At 48.5% G+C, this 24,329-nt stretch overlaps 1 protein-coding gene across 1 annotated transcript; it reads left to right on the forward strand.

The window, feature by feature from the left end:
* Positions 1-4,932: 4,932 nt before the first annotated feature.
* On the forward strand, positions 4,933-9,477 carry LOC133362766 (inward rectifier potassium channel 13-like). Its single transcript, XM_061581704.1, has 2 exons — positions 4,933-5,470; positions 7,685-9,477. The coding sequence occupies exons 1-2, from the start codon at positions 4,933-4,935 to the stop codon at positions 8,230-8,232; spliced, it is 1,086 nt and encodes a 361-aa protein (XP_061437688.1). The 3' UTR covers positions 8,233-9,477.
* The last annotated feature ends 14,852 nt before the right edge of the window (positions 9,478-24,329 follow it).

Genomic DNA, 24,329 nt, shown 5'->3' on the forward strand with positions numbered 1-24,329 from the left:
TAAGTGATGTTATGACACAGTGTGTGTTTTGCAAGTAACCTGTACAGATAACTCAGGTGAGACTCATTGTGCTTGTGATACAGGTCAAAGGGTATTTTTGTGTTTTCAGGAAACATCTCCCTCTGGAGCAGCAACTCATTGTCTTTGAAATAGCGAGCACGCTCGGATCATTCATCAGTTACAAGGCATACCACTTAAAAGTTACACGTAGAGGAGATAGATTCTCTACAACACGAATTATAATTTTGTATTATGTGTTGACGTAGATTTTGTCGAATTAGAATAAGAAATGCTCCTTGCTGATTAACGTCTGGATGTTCACAACCATGGGGTTGAAGCAAGCCTGACCGCCTGCAGCCCCCTCACGACCATTCACGGCCTTGGGCCAGGAAAGTCACGAAAAAATTGCACACGAACGACGCATCCACGCAAACTCCCGATGCTCCGTTTTAAAGTTTGAAAATGAAACAACTTTGAATTGTATTATGTTTTGAATTTGATGATTGTGTTTATTCATTAAAAGCTTGTTATTTTACATCTGGAAGACTTCATTGAAAACGACATTTAGTATGAATTTTCTCTCGTCGTGAAGTAGATGGCCTTGCCGGGGTTCTGTTTGATGCGGACTTTCAACTGGTTGGGGTCGCGGGGTTGAGATGAGGCGACACAGAGCTGCTGGCCGTGCCAGAAGACCGCCGTCTGCAGATCGATTCCAACGCGATCGAACGTCTGTCCCTGCGCCTCCGTCGTTCATGCAAGGGGCGCGTAGGTTTGCATCGCCCCCTGCATGAAAGCGATGGAAAGTGCAGCGTTCGTCACAGATAAATGAAGTCGTGTGCTTGTATATTTACGTATAAATTGTACACAACCGGTCCACAGTTGACTTGCACTGAATGCTGCAGTAATTATATTTTGTGTAAAACATTCCTTTGTTTCGCGGAGACACTGTTAAATGAAAGACGTCTTGTCTGCTGATCTTGTTCATATCTGTGTACATCGATATCCCACACTGCTTGCACTACACACCACACAGGGAAATAGAAACTAGAACGACTTCCGGGGATGGGCAAAGATCGAGGAATCTGTCAATGGAGCGAGTTCAGTGTGTTCGATTCAACATCTCTCAGTCCCTCTGTCTCTGTTCGCCTCTGTGTGTCTCTCTCTGCCTCTCTCTGTGTCTATGTCGTCTCTCTGTCTCTGTGTTCCTCTTGTCTGTGTCTGTCCGCCTGTCTTGTCTGTCTGTGTGTGTCTGTCTATCAGCGTCTGTCCCACCGCAGTCAACGACTGTCAGTAGCAGCAGGCGCCCGTTCAACTCCCACGACTACACGCCACTCAAACTTGCTCCCAACACACAGATTGTAGGGGCAAGTGCTGTTAGCGAGCACCTATTAAGGGTGGGACGGCACACGAGGGGGTGGGTGGCCAGCACCACGCCCGGCCGCCTTTGTCTCCCCAGTGCTGGCGATGTTGACACACCGCACCGGGTACTCGTTTGAGGCTGAGTCGACGTAGGGGAGGCTCAGGACCGGCTCAGAAAGTGGCCACTGGCGGCGTTGGCCACGAGCGGGAATGGAACTCGGCTGGTCGGTGCGGAGCGCAGCGCTCACCACGTCACTGCCAACAACGACAAACTTGAACTCTGACCCCGCTCTCTGACGTCACCGCGCAGCGTGACCTCATCGGCGTCAAACGCCAGGGGGCGGTGTGCCTCGCAAGTGACGTCATGTCACCCATTCCCGACGGCGAAGCTCTTGAGCGTGACGTCACCTCCGTCCCAGTGCCAATCCTTATTTGGGCAAAGCCACGCCCGGTGACTGGGGGCTCATTAACATAATTTATTTAAGTTACAGAGCCGCTCGTTGCGGGAGGGGAGTATTCACTTTAAGATGTTTCTAGTGCGTGTTCATGTTTCCTGTTTGTTGCCGTTGCACCCGATTCAAGAGCCGAATGGCTCCCGGGGCGACACCGAAAACTTGAACTTGAATCCCGGAAGTGACGTCACGGCCTGTGCCGCGTGACGTCACGAGGCAGCAGCTGCTCCTGCCGCCTCGTGTGAACTGCAACCCGAGGTGAGAAATTCTCATCGCGGTTGTGGTGGTTGTGGTTGTTGTGGTGGTGGTTGTGGTGGTGATGGTGATGGTGGTGGGGGTGGTGGTTGTGGTGGTGATGGTTGTTGTGGTGGTTGTTGTGGTGGTGGTTGTGGTGGTGGTGGTTGTGGTGGTGGTTGTGATGGTGGTGGTTGTGGTGGTGGTTGTAGTGGTGGTGGTTGTTGTGGTGGTGGTTGTGGTGGTTGTGGTGATGGTGGTTGTGATGGTGGTGGTTGTGGTGGTGATGGTGGTGGGGTTGGTGGTTGTGGTGGTGATGGTTGTTGTGGTGGTTGTTGTGGTGGTGGTTGTGGTGGTGGTGGTTGTGGTGGTGGTTGTGGTGATGGTGGGGGTTGTGGTGATGGTGGGGGTGGTGGTGGTGGTTGTGGTGGTGGTGATGGTGGTGGTTGTGGTGGTGGTTGTGGTGGTGGTTGTGGTGGTTGTGATGGTGGTTGTGATGGTGGTGGTTGTGGTGGTTGTGGTGGTGGTGGTTGTGGTGGTTGTGGTGATGGTGGTGGTTGTGGTGGTGGTGGTGATGGTGGTGGTTGTGGTGGTTGTGATGGTGGTGGTTGTGGTGGTGGTTGTGATGGTGGTTGTGGTGGTTGTGATGGTGGTGGTTGTGGTGGTGGTTGTGATGGTGGTTGTGGTGGTGGTTGTGATGGTGGTGGTTGTGGTGGTGGTGATGGTGGTGGTTGTGGTGGTGGTGATGGTGGTGGTTGTGGTGGTGGTTGTGGTGGTGGTTGTGGTGGTGGTTGTGGTGGTTGTGATGGTGGTTGTGATGGTGGTGGTTGTGGTGGTTGTGGTGGTGGTGGTTGTGGTGGTTGTGGTGATGGTGGTGGTTGTGGTGGTGGTGGTGATGGTGGTGGTTGTGGTGGTTGTGATGGTGGTGGTTGTGGTGGTGGTTGTGATGGTGGTTGTGGTGGTTGTGATGGTGGTGGTTGTGGTGGTGGTTGTGATGGTGGTTGTGGTGGTTGTGATGGTGGTGGTTGTGGTGGTTGTGATGGTGGTGGTTGTGGTGGTGGTTGTGATGGTGGTGGTTGTTGTGGTGGTTGTTGTGATGGTTGTGATGGTTGTGATGGTGGTGGTGGTGGTTGTGGTGGTGGTTGTGATGGTGGTTGTGGTGGTGGTTGTGGTGGTGGTTGTGATGGTGATTGTGGTGGTAGTGCTTGTGGTGGTGGTGGTGGTTGTTGTGGTGGTGGTTGTGGTGGTTGTGGTGGTGATGATGGGGGTGGTGGTGGTGGTTGTTGTGGTGGTGGTTGTGGTGGTGGTGGTTGTGGGACCTTTGTCTGTGTCTACCTTCATAGGTGCTGCTACTCGCTACTAACAGCACTTGCCCCTGCAGTCTGTAGAGGCTACACGGGGGATCTTTGTCTGTGTCTACCTTCATAGGTGCTGCTGCTACTCGCTACCATCACCACAACCATCATCACCACCACCATCATCACCATCATCATCACCATCATCACCATCATCGTCACCATCACCATCATCACCATCATCACCATCGCCACCAGGGTACATCGCCATCGTCATCATCATCACCATCATCACCACCAGGGTACAATCACCATTGTCACCATCATCACCATCATCGTCACCATCGTCACCATCATCACCATCGCCACCATCACCACCATCATCACCATCATCACCATCGTCACCATCATCACCATCATCACCATCATCATCACCATCGTCACCACCAGGGTACCATCTCCACCACCAGGGTACAATCACCATCGCCACCAGGGTACATCGCCATCATCACCATCATCACCATCATCACCATCATCATCACCACCAGGGTACAATCACCATCATCACCATCGCCACCATCACCACCATCACCACCATCGCCACCAGGGTACAATCACCATCACCACCATCATTACCATCATCATCATCACCATCGCCACGAGGGTACAATCACCATCGTCACCATCATCGTCACCATCACCATCGTCACCATCACCACCATCATCATCGTCACCATCATCACCATCGCCACCAGGGTACAATCACCATCGTCACCATCATCGTCACCATCACCACCATCATCACCATCATCATCGCCACCAGGGTACAATCACCATCATCACCATCATCGTCACCATCACCACCATCGCCACCAGGATACATCGCCATCGTCACCATCATCGTCACCATCACTACCATCGCCACCATCATCACCATAGTCAACATCACCATCATCACCATCATCGTCACCATCATCACCATAGTCAACATCACCATCATCACCATCATCGTCACCATCATCACCATCATCGTCGATGTGTCTCTGTGTCTCTCCCCGTGTCTCTGTGTCTCAGCGTGTCTCTGTGTGTCTCTGTGTCTCTCCGTGTCTGTGTGTCTCTGTGTCGCAGCGTGTCTCCCCGTGTCTCTGTGTCACACCGTGTCTCTGTGTCTCTCCGTGTCTGTGTGTCTCTGTGTCGCAGCGTGTCTCCCCGTGTCTCTGTGTCTCTGTGTCTCTGTGTCACACCGTGTCTCTGTGTCTCAGCGTGTCTCCCCGTGTCTCTGTGTCTCAGCGTGTCTCCCCGTGTCTAAATTCCTCTTGATATGCAGATTCCTTTGTCAAGGCGCCCCTTCCCCCCTCCAACCCAGCTTAAATATACGCTGCCAAGCCTGGTGGTGTTTCATTCAGACGCCGTCTTCCCGACAGACCTGTTCTTCACCTGAGGACGGCTGCTTGCGTTGTGGCCGAAACGTCGTGAGAATTGTATTTTATTATGTTAAATTTGTCGCCAGGGCGTGCAACCCAGACGGGGCACTGACACCACAGCAAGCCAGACTCGCAGTGCAGGCAAAGCCGAGAAGACCCCCGACCCGGATGAGAAGCAGCGAGTCGGTGACTCGACCCAGTCGCCTGCGGCGCCTGTGTCCCTGGCCGTGGAGGCCGGCCCCGGCTCCCCCCTCCCCAGGCGGACACCGGCCCCACGGCGTCCCCGGGGGGGGCGGCGGCGGCCGTCTGATCGGCCGGGACGGCTCGAGCCGCCGGCGCTGGGCTCCGCGGGGTCCCCGCGCCGCGCTGCGCCGCCTCGGCGACCTGTGGACGTGGCTGCTGGAGCTGCGCTGGGGGCTGGTGCTGCTCGCGTTCGCCGCCAGCTTCACGCTCTCGTGGCTCCTGTTCGGCCTCGCCTGGTACGCGCTGGCGCTGCTGCACGGCGACCTGGGCCCCCCGCCCCCCTCGGGCGCCGTGTGCGTGCAGCGGCTCACGGGGCTGCTCGCCGCATTCTCGTTCGCCCTGGAGACGCAGCTGACCGTGGGCTACGGGGCCATGCACCCCGACCCCGAGGCGTGCCCCGCGGCCGCCGCGCTGCTGGGCACGCACATGGTGCTGGGACTCATGCTGGACGCGTTCATGACCGGTGAGAGAGGCAGTGTGTGTTAGTGTGTGTTAGTGTGTGTGTGTGTTAGTGTGTGTGTGTGTTAGTGTGTGTGTGTTAGTGTGTGTGTTAGTGTGTGTTAGAGTGTGTTAGTGTGTGTTAGTGTGTGTTAGTGTGTGTGTTAGTGTGTGTTAGTGTGTGTGTTAGAGACAGTGTGTGTGTGTTAGTGTGTGTGTGTTAGTGTGTGTGTTAGTGTGTGAGAGACAGTGCGTGTGTGTGTTAGTGTGTGTGTGTTCGAGACAGTGTGTGTGTGTTAGAGATAGTGTGTAAACACCACCACCACCACACCACGTGTGTAAACACCACCACCACCACACCACGTGTGTGAACATCACCACCACCACTCCACGTGTGTGAACATCGCCACCACACCACGTGTGTGAACATCACCACCACCACTCCACGTGTGTGAATATCGCCACCGAGGAGACGGAGGCTGACGGGTGTGGTGCTGGCCATCCATCCCTTCGTGCTCCTCCTTCGTATGTGCTCGCAAACAGCACTCGCCCCACAAGTTGACTACGGTTACACCGAGGACATTTGTCTCAGCGTGCGTGTGAGCGAGTGAGACGCGGCGGTGTGAGCGGGAGGAGGGAGTGTGGCACAGACAGAGTTGCCGTCGTTTTGCTGCCCATACTCCGCTACCGTGGTGGTTTTACTGCCACCGCGACCCGCACCTTGGGGGTTGCGTGGCTATAATCGCACTCCTCCGTGGCTTCCGAATTCCAGCGTCCATCGCAGGCACGGGCTCCCACAGTCTCTCGCACGCTCCCTCACATTCGCGCGGGATGCAGTCCTCTGATGAAGCTTTCCTGCCAACGTTCAAAGCGCTCCTCTGTCAGCCGTGTGTGTGGCCCCGTGGAGCGGGGGGCGGCTGTTGAGCCGATCCCAGCGGGACTCCTTGCGCGCACGTTGCCACTCGGGACCTCTCCTGGAGATGAGCGGCACAGTTGATGTGAGGGTTGGCCAGAAATGAGCATCTTGAGCTCAAGCTTCCGTGACTGTAGCAATTAATAAGCTTGGGTCTACGGGACGTTTCATCTTGTGTTGCGATCGAAGCGTCGTCGTTTTTTGTTGTTTTTTGTTATTTTCTTTGAGCCTATCTACGTGACTTTACCCATTGACCCAAGAATATCAATGAGCACGATGTGATTTGAAGCTTTCGTGACTGCTGGAATCCACACCCCTTTGGTTCTTTCGGTAAAGTCAACACAAGCGGCCGTCCTCGGGCGGGAAACATATAATCCAGCAGTGGATCTGAGCTAGTTCACGTTGATTACCACGAGTGACCCGACCAACAATGGCCGCCCATTGTAATCTGCGTGCATTCGTTACTTTCCCCTCTTCGCACACGAAGGGCTCGCGGCGTGTGACGTCGTCGCATCTATCCCTCCAAGGAACGAAACGGGACGGATTTCTCGACAAATCTTGGCCGTCCACTCGACGACGCTAGTTTGTAATTACTGGCGAAGCGTCACACTCCCCTTGTAAATGTTGTGGCTTTGCTCTCCTCCTCCTCCCCGTGGATTCGGCGTCCGGAGCAGCCCCCCCCCCCCCCCGCCCGTGGCTAGAGCCGTGCCCGGACACGTGGGGGGCTCCTCTGAGTTTCCGCGCCACGTGGCCGCCGGATTCATGGGGGTTGGCGGGGGGGGGGGGGAAGTAAAACGCCCGTTTCAATGCTAGTGATGCGAGGATAGACGCAGGTCACCTACAACGCGCACAACAGGCACTCGGCCTCTGTGCATTAGGCAGAAACCGTCCACGGTTCCTGTAGAACTGCTTTGTGGTCCGCTTTTCTTAGGGTCACTATCAGAATACATTTGGATAAACCTCATCAAGAGGTCACCGTCTCCCAAGTTTGTGAGCGACCTACGACGGGAGTGCGAGTCCCCAACGGCTTCTCGGTCTCGTGGTTTGGCACCGAGAGCGCCCTCGGGGGTAGTGGTCAAGTTGTGACGTTTGACAAGTGAAACTAAGCGGTGCTCGCGAGAGTGGAGATGATGAGAAATGGAGCGGAGACGAAAGCTTCAGGTCGGTGTTGAGCACAATCGCAGTTTGGCTTCATTGGGTGAATGCGGCCCCCCTCAGCCCAACATCCCGACGTAGCGGGACCCTCCCGGGTCTCTTGGGACGCGCTGTGCGCGCGACAATTATTAATTGACCCCGGCGGCCGAGCCGCCCCCGTGCCGCCCCCAGGAGCGTTCGTGGCCAAGATGGCGCGGCCCAAGCCGCACACGGGCACCATCCGCTTAAGCGACGTGGCGGTGGTGTGTTGGGGGGGCCGCGGCGGGGAGCGACGCCGCCGCCGCCTCGCGTTCCGCGTCGCCAACCTGCGCCCGTCGGCGCTGCTGGACGTGGCCGTGTCGGCCGTGCTCTACCGCTCGCGGCCGGGCCGGCCTCTCCGCCAGAGCGCCGTCGACTTCTGGCCGGACCAGCTGGGGGCCCGGCCCTGGCCCTACTTCCTCTTCCCGCTGACCTTCCACCACGAGCTGGGCCCCGACAGCCCCCTGCTGCCACTGCTGCTGCGAGAGCCGAGGTGGCCGGACGAGCACGTGGAGCTCGCCGTGTTCCTGCAGGCCACCTGCGAGGGCTCGGGCACCGTCTGCCGTCAGAGGACCTCGTACCTGAGGTCGGAGGTCCTGGCCGGTCGGCTGTTTGCGCCGATCGACGTCGATGTGGAGCGCGGCGTCGTGGACCTGTCTTTGTTCGACGTGACGGTGGCGGAGGTGGAGAGTGGTGTGTAGTGGATGCTCGCGGAGTCTCGGCGACGACACGAGTCGACGCGGTATAAAGGGGGACTGGCACCGCTTGATCCGGCTACGAATCCAATCGCCTCCGCCATCGCCATCATCGGTGCGAGGAGTCGCCTCTCATCGTTGACAAGGCAGCTTCGCTACTGCGCGCAGAATAGCAGCACGTGGCACAGTGAAATCACTCGGGGATGTTAAGAGCAAAGTTCAAAATTACTCCAGCGGTTGTCTGCTAATGAACTGGCCCAAAGCGAAGCACTAACTGCGTACAAGTGGCATTTGCTGTGTACCTTGTGTGTTGCTTAAATGAATGTGATCTGTAGGTTTCGTCGCGACTGACCGAGTGCCCACGTGCGATCGTGGCACCTGTGGCTCGCCCTGAAATGCAATTAAAGTCTCGAGTGTTGTCCAGTCCAACCTTGCTGCTTCCTCGCGTCGTGCAGAGCCACCTTGCTGCCAATCCACTCTCGAGCGGGGGATCTTCAGCCACATTTTCCAGAGCCACGTAAAAGAAAGCTGACATGTGCTGGCGGGTCATGTAACATGTGTGTGCTTGTGACCACTAATCTGTATGTCTATAGCTCTCCAAACTCTACCGCTTATTCATCTCTCATCTCACTGGCCTGTGTCTTGTCTCCAGGTCTCTCATCTCACTAATCTACCACTTCATGTTTTGGTGGACAGGGTCCTTTTGTTGATGGCACACGAGCCATCAACAAACTATACACTACACTATACACTACACTATACACTACACTATACACTACAATACACTACTATACATTACCATACATTACTATACACTACACTATACACTACTATACACTACTATACACTACACTATACACTACTATACACTACACTATACACTACACTACTATACACTACACTATACACTACACTATACACTACACTATACACTACACCAGCGGTCGGGAACCTATGGCTCGCGAGCCATATATGGCTCTTCCGGTGACGGCATATGGCTCCCAGACAATTTTGAGTTGAAAAAAATAATAATAATTTTAAAAAATCAGTTTGGAACTGATTTTTAAATACTTGTGATATTGCTTAATAATACTGTGTCATTTTAAAGTAAACAGAAATTAGTTTTGAAGATAAATTTCACGGGTCACGGGCCCTGTGACCCGTGACCCGTGGGTCGGGTCGGGAACCAATGGCTCGCGAGCATGTGACGGGTTATTGTAAAGGTGTAGAAATCCATTTGATCAGATAGCCAACTAGTTTATCCGCTTCAACCCTTGTAACGGAAAAGATGGTGAAAATAAAAAAGACAATGATTACCGTGCATTCCAGGCTGCGTGGGCAGAGGAATTTGCATTTGTGGAGAGAGCAGGATCTGCGGTATGTCTAATATGCAATGATAAAATTGCATTGATGAAACGGTCAAATATAAAGCGGCACTTCGATACGCACCATGCTTCATTTACATCGAAATATCCAGCGGGGGACAGCAGGAAAAAGGCATGCGAAGAGCTACAGCGGAGAGTGCAGACGAGTCAGCAGCAACTACGTGTGTGGACCAAGCAAGGTGACGGGAATTCCGCTAGCTTTGCGGGTGCTTTGGCAATAGTAAGGAATGGAAAGCCTTTCACAGATGGCGAGTATGCCAAAACATTCATGCTTGATGTGGCCAATGAACTGTTTGATGACTTCCCAAATAAAGACAAGATAATCAAACAAATAAAAGACATGCCTCTGTCAGCAAGAACTGTTCACGATCGTAGCATCATGATGGCAAATCAAGTCGAGGAAACACAAATTAAGGACATAAACGCCGGGACATACTTTTCTCTCGCGTTAGATGAGTCAACAGACGTTAGCCATCTATCTGAGTTCAGTATAATTGCCAGGTATGCTGCAGGTGACACACTGCGTGAGGAAAGCTTGGCTGTTTTGCCAATGAAAGGGACAACAAGAGGAGAGGATTTATTCACGTCTTTCATGGAGTTTGCTAAATAAAAAAAACTACCGATGGATAAACTTATTTCTGTCTGTACTGATGGTGCACCCTGTATGTTGGGGAAGAACAAAGGATTTGTAGCGATTCTCCGTGAACATGAAAAGAGAGCCATCCTAAGTTTGATTTTAAGAATATCTTTTAACTGTTGAATTCCTATTGGGAAATAATTTGCCTAGTTCCTTTCCTGTTTGAGCAAGCGTATTAATAAAGATGTCGATACGAGTGTAATAATCCTTCTGAGACGGCTTCGGAATCGGTCCTCTTTATTTTCACCACAATACACTTTACTCACACACTCTCCGTTGCTGGCAGACAACAGAGAGCGGGCAGACTTCACACCAGTTCCCACCGCGCACGTGGCACCCAGAGCCCCCGTACGCGCGTGGCATCTCGCTCTGCTCGTTCCCCAGTCTGCTCTCGATCGTTCTCTCTCACTCCCTCTTAATCCCTCCGTCACGTGGTCCCCCCGGCCAATCCTTCATGGACAGCCTCGACCATTCTCGATGGTTCCCTGTCAATCCCGGGACCACGCCTCTCATCCGGCTTCCCATTAGCTGGGGCCCCGAATGGCTGGGCCAATCACTCCTGATGACATGCCGTGATCACGCCGGGGCCATGCTCCCTATCTCAACCCTTATTGGCTACAAAGCAGGATTGGCAAGCCAATCCCCACGTGAACCCTCTATGGCTGTTATTACACGAGTATTAACGTGAGTTTTCTTGCAAATTAATAAAGACCTGATTTGTTTTTAAAGATGACTGATCGTACGTTATTGCTACCATGTTTCCTTTAAAAAAACACGGACGAGTTGACATACACACACGAGTGTGCATCCAAACACGACTGTATATACAGCGGTGTGCATTTACACACGAGTGTGCATGTGTTTCTACGAGTTTTAACGTTAATATACTTGCAGAACAATAAAGACCTGACATGTTAAAGATGACTAATCGTCCCTTATTGCTACAATGTTCATAGCGAACACGTGTGGAGGCGAGTTTCAGGTGAAGCATCTCCATCACACAAGTTTACCCTTACCTGGCAGCATCGTGGCAGTCCGCTGGTCACACTCATGACGTCACACTCACGAGCTGTAGGGGCCAGTGAGACTTCCCAAATCTGACTGTTGACTGATGAAGCTAGTTTTAATTACAGACGAAAGGTCGTACTCACATTGTAAATGTTGTGGCTTGGCTCTCCAACACACCGGTGTGCTGTACTAGTGACTAATATGCATGTTCTGTTTACGTGACAACCCTAACTAGTTGGCTTTGTCGGGTGGTAGTGGGTTTCAACGACACATTTGTATATTTAAGCGATCTAACCCAAAAAACCTTTAATATGGACATTATAATAAACCACGCTTACAAGCTAAACCATTCAGATGATTATTCAAAGTTCATGGCAGAGTTTTTTAATATAAAACACTCGTTTTCTAGAAGCACCCCGCTCAACACGATTGTCATTAAATATATTTATAAAACAAAGTCAGTACAGTATAAACTTGCACATTTTATTCCAAATCAAGCTCGAGATCACCAATTTTTGATATTTCAGGCTCTATGTCGCTTTATAATCCTCTAAACTTGCAGCAGTTTAGAGGACATTGGGGGGTGGTATGTACATGTTGTTAGTTTGCACATTTACAATGGCCTGTAAACTGTGATCAATTTATCGACTATGAATATAAGTATAAAATGTTGCAATGCTGATGGAGATATTCTAAGAGGTGCATGCTTTATAGCGTGGTGACTTGATTTTATGGATATTTTTAAGGACTCTTGTTGATGGTGTGTCTAAACAACGAAGGTTATTTGTTATATTCGATCAATTAAAACGGTTACAATTGCTCTGGATACCCATCTGGATGGTATAGTTTGTAAGTGTTGTTTATTATTATAACCATCATCAGTCTATAGCAGTGTGTATTTACACTGATGTGTATGTACAGTGATGTGTGTGTTTTTATTTACCACGTGTTCTCACGGTAAGTGCATTGAATGTGGAGGGGTTACCAGCCCATCGCAACAGTCCGGAGACCTCGTGGGCCTCTGTGATGTCTATGAGCCTTCCCTCTCGGACATTGCTCACATTGACCACAGCTTTACCGCCCTGCACCGCTGATGAGGTAGGGGGTTGTTTTTACAGAACTTTACTCGTGGGCAGGGGAATGCCAAACAACAGGGAGTGTGATAATTGGTTCTTTACCCTTCTATCTGGCAACAAAACTGACACCTTTTTGCAAGGAGTCATGTTTGCATAGACCGCAATACCTGCAGTCATAAATACAAACAAAAGACATAACTCTGATAATGTGCACTGTCCTTGAAGTTGATTGGTCCACACCCGAGACAGCTTTCCTTCGAGCCTAGTCTCATATGGGTTGGACCAGATGACGCCAAAAGGCGCACAGAAGATTGTATAATAACAAATAGTATAAAAGTGTAATGTTTAATATAATGTATAAGGTAATATATAGTATCATAATTGTATAGTGAATATACAGCAGTATGGTATACAGTAGGGTGGGTAGAATAATACATAGTGTAATATTATAATGTATAGTCTAAGGTATAGGGTGGTGTATAGTTATACAGCATATTATTTAATGTTGGGTTTGTCTATGGCAGTATATAGTACGGGGTAGACTCGTGTGATGTAAGAGAAAAAAGTGTAGCTGGAGGCATATTCTGTTTTTTGCGACGTAAAATTGTAATGTATGAATTTCTGTTAGTAGCTCAGCTTATTGGAGAGTATATTTAGTATACTAATGATACTGATGTAGTTCATATTTTAGTTTTTTACGTGGTGGTTTAGTTACTGCAGCTCCATACTATTAACATTCCTTCCCTTTATGAATGCTAACCCTACTCCCTCCCTTTGATGCTGCTAATCCTGCATAATGCACGGGCATAATATGACTTTGAAACCCCCCGCCCACCTCCTACGCATTCCACAAGTAGTGAATAATCCCATAATTGCATTTCAACATAATACGTATGTACATCTCACTGCATCCAAATCCTTTGTTCTCGCCTTGGCCTATCATGGACTTTGTCTTCAATTGTAATTTTTACATTAACAATCCGCATATCTAGCAACATAATACGTATGTACATCTCACTGCATAATTGTACACTTCCGTTTGAATAAGGATGTGCATCTCCATGCATTATTCCGTGCTTCGAGTTAATTTGCTAATATTCACCCCCCAATGTCCTCTAAACTGCTGCAAGTTTAGAGGATTATAAAGCGACATACAGTCTGAAATATAAAAATTGGTGATCTCGAGCTTGATTGGAATAAGATGTGCAAGTTTATACTGTACTGACTTTGTTTTATAAATATATTTAATGACAATCGTGTTGAGCGGGGTGCTTCTAGAAAACGAGTGTTTTATATTATAATTTCTGCCATGAACTTTGAATGCTCATCTGAATGGTTTAGCTTGTAAGCTTGGTTTATTATCATGTCCATATTAAAGTTTTTTTGGGTTCGATCGCTTAAATATATAAATGTGTCGTTGAAACCCGCCACCACCCGACAAAGCGAACTAGTAAGGATTGTCACGTAAACAGAACAAGCAAATGTTTCACGAGTACAGCACACCGGTGTGTTGGAGAGCCAAGCCACAACATTTACAATCTGAGTACGACGTTTCGCCTGTAATTAAAACTAGCTTCATCAGTCGACAATCAGATTTGGGAAGTCTCACTGTTTCGTTGCTTATATTGAAGCATAGATGTGTTGACCACGCAGCTGCGCTCTATTGAAGTATGCTGCCCTTTGTCGGCATGCATTTATTTAATGTTTTATTTTAAAGACACATTTATATACTTCAGCGATCTAACCTAACAACCTCTATTATGGATGATATTGGCCCCGAAATCCTACGTGTTAAACTCGTGTGTATGTGTTTAATATTTTGGATGTTTTTAAAAATAATTATTGCATTGAATTTGGAGAGGTTACCAGCGCCTCGCACCCGTCCAGAGACCTCGTGGGTATCTGTGGTGGCTACGCGCCTTCCCTCCAGGACATTGCTCACATCCACCGCAGCGTTACCGTCCGGCACCGCGGATTAGGTAGCGGATTCTTTTTTTCCGAACTCTGCTCGTGGCTGGGTAATTCCAAACAACAGGAGGTCGTGAAAAAATACTACTGTCTGTATGTACATGGATCTGTACTTCTGTGTATGTCCACTCGTGTGTTTATTTACACTCGTTGATGTGGTTATGTACATGCGTGAATGTGTGTGTATAGGTATGTAAAATCATTTGTTCGCACATTTGTTCGTGTAGTAGAACGCAATCCCTTTGTACGTACACTGCTGTGTATGTACACTCGTGTGTGTATGCGCACTTTTATGCATGTGCGCCCGTGTGTGTATGTATGAAGAAGTGTGTATGCACATTCGTGTATGTTTCTACAGCGCTGTGTATGTCCACTCGTGTGTGGGTGTGTGTACATGGGAGTGTATATGTGTACTCGTGTATGATTTTGCATATTGGAACAAACAAATTATTTTTATATTGTGTCGTACGAAGAATTTTGGGGCAATGTGATAGGAATGCGCCACCACAACAGGGAACTACAGGGATGAGACTCCCCGCTCGTGGTGCTAAATGAATGAAAACAGCGCCACTGAGCAGACAGAGCCCCGCCCCTACAGCTCGTGCGTGTGACGTCATGAGTGTGACGTCATGAGTGTGACCAGCGGACTGCCACGATGCTGCCAGGTAAGGGTCAACTTGTGTGATGGAGATGCTTCACCTGAAACTCGCCTCCACACGTGTTCGCTAAGAACATTGTAGCAATAAGGGACGATCAGTCATCTTTAACCTATCAGGTCTTTATTGTTCTGTAATTATATTGCCGTTAAAACTCGTAGAAACACATGCACACTCGTGTGTGAATGCACACCGCTGTATATACAGTCTTGTTTGGATGTACACTCGTGTGTGTATGTCTACTCGTCCGTGTTTTTAAAGGAAACATGGTCGCAATAACGTACGATCAGTCATCTTTAAAAACAATTCAGGTCTTTATTAATCTGCAAGAAAATTCACGTTAATACTCGTATCGACATCTTTATTAATACGCAGGCTCAAACAGGAAAGGAACTAGGCAAATTATTTCCCAATAGGAATTCAACAGTTAAAAGATATTCTTAAAATCAAACACGTAAACGTCGATTTCCCCTTTGACGTCCTTTTCGACTGAAGCCATTCGTCCAGAAGTCCAAGCCATCAAACACAAGAACAACGAACGTGCAATCCACGCACACTCTGAAACCTATTACTTTAAGTTATTTTATTTATTACACAATGATAAAAAAAATAAAGAACGTGTTTAAAATTAGCTCAACAAAACCACTTAACCACGAGAGAGAAATTAGAAATTGAACCACCACACAACCACTGCGCTTCACAACACATCAACAAGTAGTCCGATAGGACTACAAAGCACCACCTGAACGTGACGAAGTCTAGAATGAACGTTAACACGCAATTAGCTGTGAGAAGATGACATGGCACCTTCTACTATAAACACCACACATTTACCAGTCACGATGATACAACCACCAGACGAAGCAACGCATCTATAGAAGTATAACATTGTTGTCATCCTGAAATAAGTGAACACTTATGCAACTTAAAAGGAAGACTTCCATCTGAACACATCATAGAGCATTCACAACATCACTCTAGCTCGGAGTACTGGAAATCACCGAAAAAACATATCTAAGAGACACGAATATACACAGCAGGGCAACAGGTAACAGATGTACTCAATACGTTTGAGTCTTCAGCCACTCCACTACATCCAGCCATCTCTCCGGATCCAACTTCATGGGGTCGAAAGTGGAATTGTCGTCAGCGCTAATTACATCCGCTACATCTAGCCATCTCTCAGGATCCAACTGCATGGGGTCGAAAGAGGAATTGTCAGGAATCATTACATCCACTACATTCAGCCATCTCTCAGGATCCACCTGCATAGGTTCGAAAGATGTATTTTTTTCAGGACTCATTGCAGCACTCTGCATTTCACTTTTTGATTTAACTTCCCTATTATTGCAGATTTTCTGGTCTGTTTTCTGGTGAATCTCAAGAGTTGATTTCAGTGAAAATGCCTTCCCACACAGAGCAATTGAACGGCTTCTCGCCCGTATGTGTTTTCTGGTGAGTGTTAAGATTTGATTTCTGTGAAAATTTCTTCCCACACACAGAGAATGGCTTCTCGCCCGTGTGTGTTTTCTGGTGTCTGTTTAGAGGTGATTTCTCCGCAAATGCCTTCCCACACACAGAGCACTTGAATGGCTTCTCGCCCGTGTGTGTTTTCTGGTGAGTGTTAAGATTTGATTTCTGTGAAAATGCCTTCCCACACACAGAGCACTTGAATGGCTTCGCGCCCATATGTGTCTTCTGGTGAGTGTTAAGATATGATTTCCGTGCAAATGCCTTCCCACACATAGAGCAATTGAACAGCTTCTCGCCCGTGTGTGTGTGGCGATGTGGAGAGTTCATCTGCTCCATGTGACTGCTTCTTCAGAGCAGAGTAACAGTCGCGGGTGTTGTTGAGAGTTAAAGGCGCCCTTTAAGCTGCGTGGAGGTCTTGCTCAAATCGCTAACCGACACACAGTGAAGTCTCGTAAGTCGGGCTACACGCGACTACCAGTTTATCCACTAACGAAGACACTTACTTGTTGATGCACGGCGTGTCGATGTCCCTGTAACCCGTCTCAAGAGATCGCCAGGCTGGGTCTCGCAGGAGAAGGGTCATCTGCAGAGCGAGGAGTTGCGCGTCTATCCTCAGTGAAATTCCTCTCGAAATGGTCTTGAGGTCTGATTTTAAGCCCCTGATAACTCCCCTCTAGCATACAAATCCTTTGTTCTCGTCCTGGCCTATCATGGACTTTGCATTCAATTGTTAATTTATACATTAACAATCCGCATATGTAGCAACATAGCTTAGCGAATCTGGCCATTGTAATTTAACCCTAATACATATGTACATTATACTGCGTAATTGTACACTTCTGTTTGAATAATTACATACATCTCCATGCATAATTCCGTGCTTCCTGTGAATTTTCTAATATTTGGAGGTATGCAGTCAACAATGCTTGACTCAGGGAGGAGGAGGCCCCTGCCATGCATAGTCCCATGGGATGTTGGCTATCAACAACAAGGCAACTCCTATGACTAATTGGGAATGGGACGCAAGCGTAGGATTGATCACCCTGTCGCTGGCCGCCTTTGGGGAGGGTGTATAGTATGAAAGGCCGAAACACCCTAGGACCCAAAGGTTCACTACTGACGATGCGCTCCCCAAATTTCACCAGGCTCACTGTTCATGAACTCTTGGAAGTGCTTGCACAAAGGATAATAACATCTCATCCTGTGTTCTTTGGAATTTGACTAAGAGGTGCAAATGTATACTGTGCTGACTTTGTTTTATAAATACATTTAAGGACACTCGTGTTGATCAGGGTGCTTCTAGAACACGGCAGGACAAACACCTCAGCCGTGGCAGATCACTGTTACAATTCAGTGGGCTCACATGACATTGACTTCTCCAAGACAGAGGTTATCTGCAAGCCAACTGGCTACCATGAGAGATTCGTTCATGAGGCGATCCACATATACAAACACAGAGACAATTTCAACCGAGAAGATGGATTCTGGCTCAGCAATCATTGGAAGGATGTACTAAACCATTTCGGATTTTAACTGATTGTTGTTCACGTTTACGGTGACTTTCAGACCGCAGTCCACTCACTGGCATTGACTGTGTATCTCCACAGAGAATGCAATATTTGCTCCGCTGCGGGTCTCCTACCACCGCTCTCCCATTGACATGTTTCATTGCTTCTACATACTATTAACATTCCCTCCCTTTGTGAATGCTACCCCTACCCCCTCCCTTTGATGCAATGATATGGAAGTGAAATCAAAAGGTGAAATACAAAATGCTGCAACGAGTCCTCAAAAAATGCATCTTTCGAACCTATGCAGGTGGATCCTGAGAGATGCGTGGATGTAGTGGATGTAATGAGTCCTGACGACAATTCCTATTTCCACCCCATGCAGTTGGATCCTGCGAGACGGCTGGATGTACTGAGCCCTGACGACAATTCTTTTCTTGACCCCGTGCAGCTTGATAATGAGAAATGGCTGCTCGAGTGGCTGGATAATCAAAGTATTGAGTACTTCTGTTAAAGTCCTGGAATGTTCACGTTTGCGTCTCTGTTAGATCAATTTTTTAGGTGCAATTCCATATATCAGTGATTTCCAGCACTACTCCAAGCTAGTGTAATTATTTTAACAAAACCGTTGATTGCTCTGTGTGTTGGAAGCATTTTCACGGTCAGCAACACTTCCCAGACATCAAACAAAGAGTAAAAATGTTGTCATGAGTCCTAAACGAAATTCGTCTATCGACCCCATGCAGTTGCATCCTGAGAGATGTACTTCAAGCTAGAGTGATGTTGTGAATGCTCTATAATGTGCTCAGATGAATGTCTTCCTTTTAAGTTCCAGAAGTGTTCACTGATTTCAGGATGACAACAATTTTATACTTTGGACGAATGGCTTCAGTCGAAAAGGACGTCAAAGGGGAAATCGACGTTAACGTGTTTGATGTTAAGAATATATTTTAACTGTTGAATTCATATTGGGAAATAATTTGCCTAGTTGCTTTCCTGTTTGAGCATGCGTATTAATAAAGATGTCGATACGAGTATTAACGTGAGTTTTCTTGCAGATTAATAAACACCTGATTTGTTTTTGAAGATGACTGATCGTACGTTATTGCTACCGTGTTTCCTTTAAAAACACGGACGAGTAGACATACACACACGAGTGTGCATCCAAACACGACTGTATATACAGCGGTGTGCATTCACACACGAGTGTGCATGTGTTTCTACGAGTTTTAACGTTAATATACTTGCAGAACAATAAAGACCTGGTATGTTTAAAACAACTGATCGTCGCTTATTGCTACAATGTTCATAGCGAACACGTGTGGAGGCGAGTTTCAGGTGAAGCATCTCCAGCACACAAGTTGACCCTTACCTGGCAGCATCATGGCAGTCCGCTGGTCACACTCATGACGTCACACTCATGACGTCACACTCACGAGCTGTAGGGGCGGGGCTCTGTCTGCTCAGTGGCGCTGTTTTCATTCATTGAGCACCACGAGCGGGGAGTCTCATTCCTACCACGTTGCCCCTAAATTCTTTGTACGACACAATATTAAAATAATTTGTTTGTTCCAATACATAATCATACACGACAACAACAACAACAACAACAACCGCCATTCGCCACTAAGTGGCGGTGACGTCACCACGATGCTTGTGCCAGGCCAAGTGCACCTTGAGGCCACGTGAAGTGTCGAAAGCCCGCTGGCAGGAGGTCACGGGGCAGACCCAGCAGGTGCCACGGGTCGACTGACCGAGATGACCGAGATGACTGGCTGATGCACCACCTGTGCCCCCTACTGTGCCAACTTGCTGTGCTTTAGCCACCTGGCGCTCCGCTCGTTGTTGTGAGCGTCGCTCCTCCGCCCTCCGTTGTTGTTGGAGGGCGACTGCCTCCAACTGCCCAGTAGCGTCCTTCACGAGCCTCCTCCACTGAGGCCGATCTTGACACCGCTGGTACCAGTCATCGGCAAGTCCACTCAGCTCCACGTCCTCCTGTACCACATCACTCCATCTCTTCTCCAGCCCGTGCCGCGCCCGTCTAGCCCCCTCGATCCGGCCGAACAAAAGCTGTTTAGGCATGCGGTGGCTGGGCATGCGGGCTACATGACCCAGCCAACGCAGCCTTGCCTGCCGGAGGAGCTCACTGATGGGACTTTGCCCAGATCTTTCAAGGATTTGTGAGCTCCTCACACAATCCAGCCTGGTTAAACCCAGGATGGATCGTAGGCAGGCCAGCCTAAATGTTTCCAACCGGCGAAGATGCTCCACCAGGGGGGTCCACGTCTCGCAAGCGTAGAGAAGGGAGGGAATGACCGTGGCCGAGAAGACCTGAAGCTTCGTGCGGAGCGACAGACCAGGTAGCTTCCACACAGCGTTACGCAACCGATGAAAAGATATTGCCGCTCGACTGATTCGGAGTGAGACCTCTGCTGATAGACTGGAGCCGGTCATAAGCACACTGCCCAGGTATGGGAAACTCTCCACTCTCTCCACAACTGCCCCATCACCAATTGGGAGTTGTGGGGGTGGAGTGTCCGATGGTACAAAATACCCAGGCAGGTGCTTAGTTTTGGTGGGGCTGATGGTAAGGCCCCACCTCTTAGTGGCACGCTCCAGTCTCAGCAGCAGCGTCTCCAACTCCTCCTCTGAGTGAGCAGCTATTACCAAATCATCGGCATACATAACGTGGTTGACCAATAGGGAGCCATCCCTTGATCGCACCCGGGCGTCGATCAGCCTCCCATTATATCTGTACCAAATGGAAATTCCCCCGGTACAGCTATTGAAGGCTTCACGAACTACGCGGTCAAAATAGATGTTAAATAATGTGGCACACACAGTGACACACACACAGTGACACAGAGACACACAGTGACACAGTGACACACACAGAGCCACCCACAGAGCCACAGACAGTGACACACACAGAGCCACCCACAGAGACTCACACACAGTGTGGGTCTCTGCGAGTCTCTGCGGGTCTCTGTGTGAGTCTCTGTGTGAGTCTCTGTGGGTCTCTGTGGGTCTCTGTGGGTCTCTGTGTGAGTCTCTCTGAGTCTCTCTGAGTCTCTGTGCGAGTCTCTGTGCGAGTCTCTGTGCGAGTCTCTGTGCGAGTCTCTGTGTGAGTCTCTCTGAGTCTCTCTGAGTCTCTCTGAGTCTCTGTGTGAGTCTCTGTGTGAGTCTCTCTGAGTCTCTCTGAGTCTCTCTGAGTCTCTGTGCGAGTCTCTGTGTGAGTCTCTCTGAGTCTCTCTGAGTCTCTCTGAGTCTCTGTGTGAGTCTCTCTGAGTCTCTCTGAGTCTCTGTGCGAGTCTCTGTGTGAGTCTCTGTGTGAGTCTCTCTGAGTCTCTCTGAGTCTTTGTTCACCTGTGGCAGCTGCTGGTGGGTGAGCTGGTGGGCGGGTGGGTGAGCGGGTGGGTGGGTGAGCTGGTGAGTGGGTGGATGGATGAACGGGTGAGTGGTAGCTGTGTGGGGACACGCAGAGAGACACGCAGAGAGACACGCAGAGAGACACGGGGAGAGACAAAGAGAGACACGGTGAGACAAAGAGAGACACGGGGAGACAGAGAAACACGGGGAGGCATGGGGAGATACGGGGGAGATGGGGAGACAGGGAGAGACACGGTGATACACACAGAGACAGAGAGACACAGAGACACAGAGAGACACAGAGACAGAGAGACACAGAGAGACACACAGAGACAGAGACACGATAAGACACACACAGAGACACACACACACACAGAGACACACAGAGACAGAGATACACGGACACACAGAGAGACACACAGAGAGGCAGGGGCACCATCTCACTGTGCGTGTGGCGAGTCTGCGGCGTGGAACTTCCGCAGGTCCGTCGAGGCGACAGAGTCTTCAGACTCTGTCGCCTCGACGGACCTGGTTTTCACCTGAGGACGGCTGCTTGCGTTGTGGCCGAAACGTCGTGAGAATTGTTTTATTATGTTTTATTTTTATTATTTTATTACTTCCCTTCTACGTGACTTTACCGAAAGAACCAAGAAGATGAATCCCTGCAGTCACGAAAGCTTTAAATCGAAATCTACAACTCTGGTTGGTGAGTATAGGTTAAACCATGAATGGAAAAATAACTTGCACGTCAGGGTGCTTTAAGGGACAAAAACATTGACTGTGGTTATAGCAGACAACAAGCCAACAAAATGGCATGGTCCGTGCCAAATACAGCACACCAATTTTCCATTTTCTCCCAGTGTAGATGCTATAAACGGAATACTTTTTTTTATGAAATAGGAAGCAGAGAATTCCAATTTTCAAAAGTATCCAAGGGTTATCTTTTCCTCTTATGAAACGACAGCTCCGGACTTGTTTATAGCAACATGGTGCGATGAGATTTTCTTATTCAGTTCAAGCCACTCAAAGCCCTGTCTTGAAACACATTTGTCAATAAATTCAATCACCGGGGCACAAACACAAGTGCTAAGTAAAAAAAATGGCAGTGCTCAAACATAAGGACCTCCTCAACATAATACACATCAGTATTGTAGAGTCCACATAAACACTGACCAATCGGCATTCAGTATGAAATGGCTGTTATGTTGTTAAACATTACCTTAAGTTTTGTATTGTCTAACTTTTGAAACCCGAGGTCCTATTATTAGTTTGTAATGGACTACAGTATAGTCCCTGTAAAGGGCAATTTGTAACCTGTTGCCATTTAGGAACTATAGATGCGAAGACCATTCGGTTGTTGCAAAACGTTTTGTTCCAAGGTGGCTGTGCTTGAAGAATATCAAACAAACAGGCTCGTAATGGCACCTCTAATAGTGTGGCATACACCTCATTCGGAATAACGCGGTGAGCTTAATGCATGCTCGATTACAGAAGACAAAAAACATTATAAAGGATACCTCTTATTCAATAATTCACTTTGGATAATCGTAAATGCGTGAAAAGTATGACGATTGGCATCAAGCCTTACCTCTGCACCTCCGCTTCGGCTTTTATTTCATCTGTCAAAACAGAATAGAGCACACGTGACTGACGGGCAACGTAACACAATTAGACAATGTGCAAGTAAACGCTCGCGCGCGAGAGAGTTGTCGTTAACAATACATACAATCAGGTGGGTACCCAATTAACTGTGCGAGTGCTCATTCTGAAATGGAATGGAAGATTAACAAAACTGTGGCCGTGAAAACAAAAACGGCTACCTGCGAAGATGAGGTTCGCAAACGTGCAAGAGAGGATGGATCAACAAGGACTGAGGCATCGAATGTGGCACCGAGTATCGACGTAGCCATTGGAAACGCGATTTGCAATGTCAACATGCCAACTTGGACTTTGAAAACAGATTACTTCAATTATAACAACCTTAACTTGGGAAGTAGATTCCAAATTATTTTTCATGACCGTAAGCATTATTATCCCCTGCTGAAGAAACCACAAGGAACAAAAGCTGCTCTGAAATCGAAGGGATGTCCCTTTAAAGCAAAATTGCCACGAGACAAAACTTTGCAAGTGGGTATGGCAAAAAAAAGCACAATTTAAATGATAACGCACAGCAAGCGAGTAGGCCGAAAGTCATCATGACTTCAACATATCAACATTTACTTGGGTGCCATTTATTACACCACAGCACTCATTCCAGAGAGCCACCGCTTTTCGCTCACTAAGCCACGATGGTGGCTTCATCCCCACAAAATTTGCATTCACACAATACGGTGGCATTGTACACTACCTACCGTCGTTTTGGTTAAATCATCAATTTGTGCGGCTGTCAACTAATCAAATGGCCTAAGGGAACAGACATCCCCTTGTGGCCAATTTGACCTGTCAATGCAATTCGCACCCAGGAGCAAAGTGCTTAACCCATGAACAGACGTACACAAGAGACGGGTCAACAGGGCACCAAATGCATGAATGATGGCCATGTGTAGATACCAATCTAGGCAAGGTACAATTGGCATGACAAAATATTAAAATAAATTCAGGATATCTGCTCCTAAGGTGAAATTTAGTTACCAAGTTTGTGTGTGGGGGGCGGGGGGTAATCAGATTTACATTCCATTGTAAATAACACAGCCTGCTTAGGAACTTGTACAGATTGTAATCGTTACACAGTTCTGCCGTTTGTCTGCCTTTCATCCCAGCAGAGAGTATCCGCCAAATCCTCACGCTTGCAATGGCAACCTACAGTTAAAAGCATATTCAAATTACCACAAAGGATAGAAAGAAAACAGATTAACTAGCTAGGCCAAATAAAAAAAATCCTTTTGACAAATATATTCAAATAACTATTATTCGTTTCATTGAAAACTACATACATAATACGTGTGCTACCTACAGATATATTGGTTCACATTCTTGGAATTTGAGGTCATCTTCAAAAAGATAGAATGTATTAGTGCACGTGC

The sequence above is a fragment of the Lethenteron reissneri genome, unplaced genomic scaffold (assembly GCF_015708825.2).
Source record: "Lethenteron reissneri isolate LAM-NWPU_2019-01 unplaced genomic scaffold, ASM1570882v1 scaffold_1608, whole genome shotgun sequence".
Classification (NCBI taxonomy): Eukaryota; Metazoa; Chordata; class Hyperoartia; order Petromyzontiformes; family Petromyzontidae; genus Lethenteron; species Lethenteron reissneri.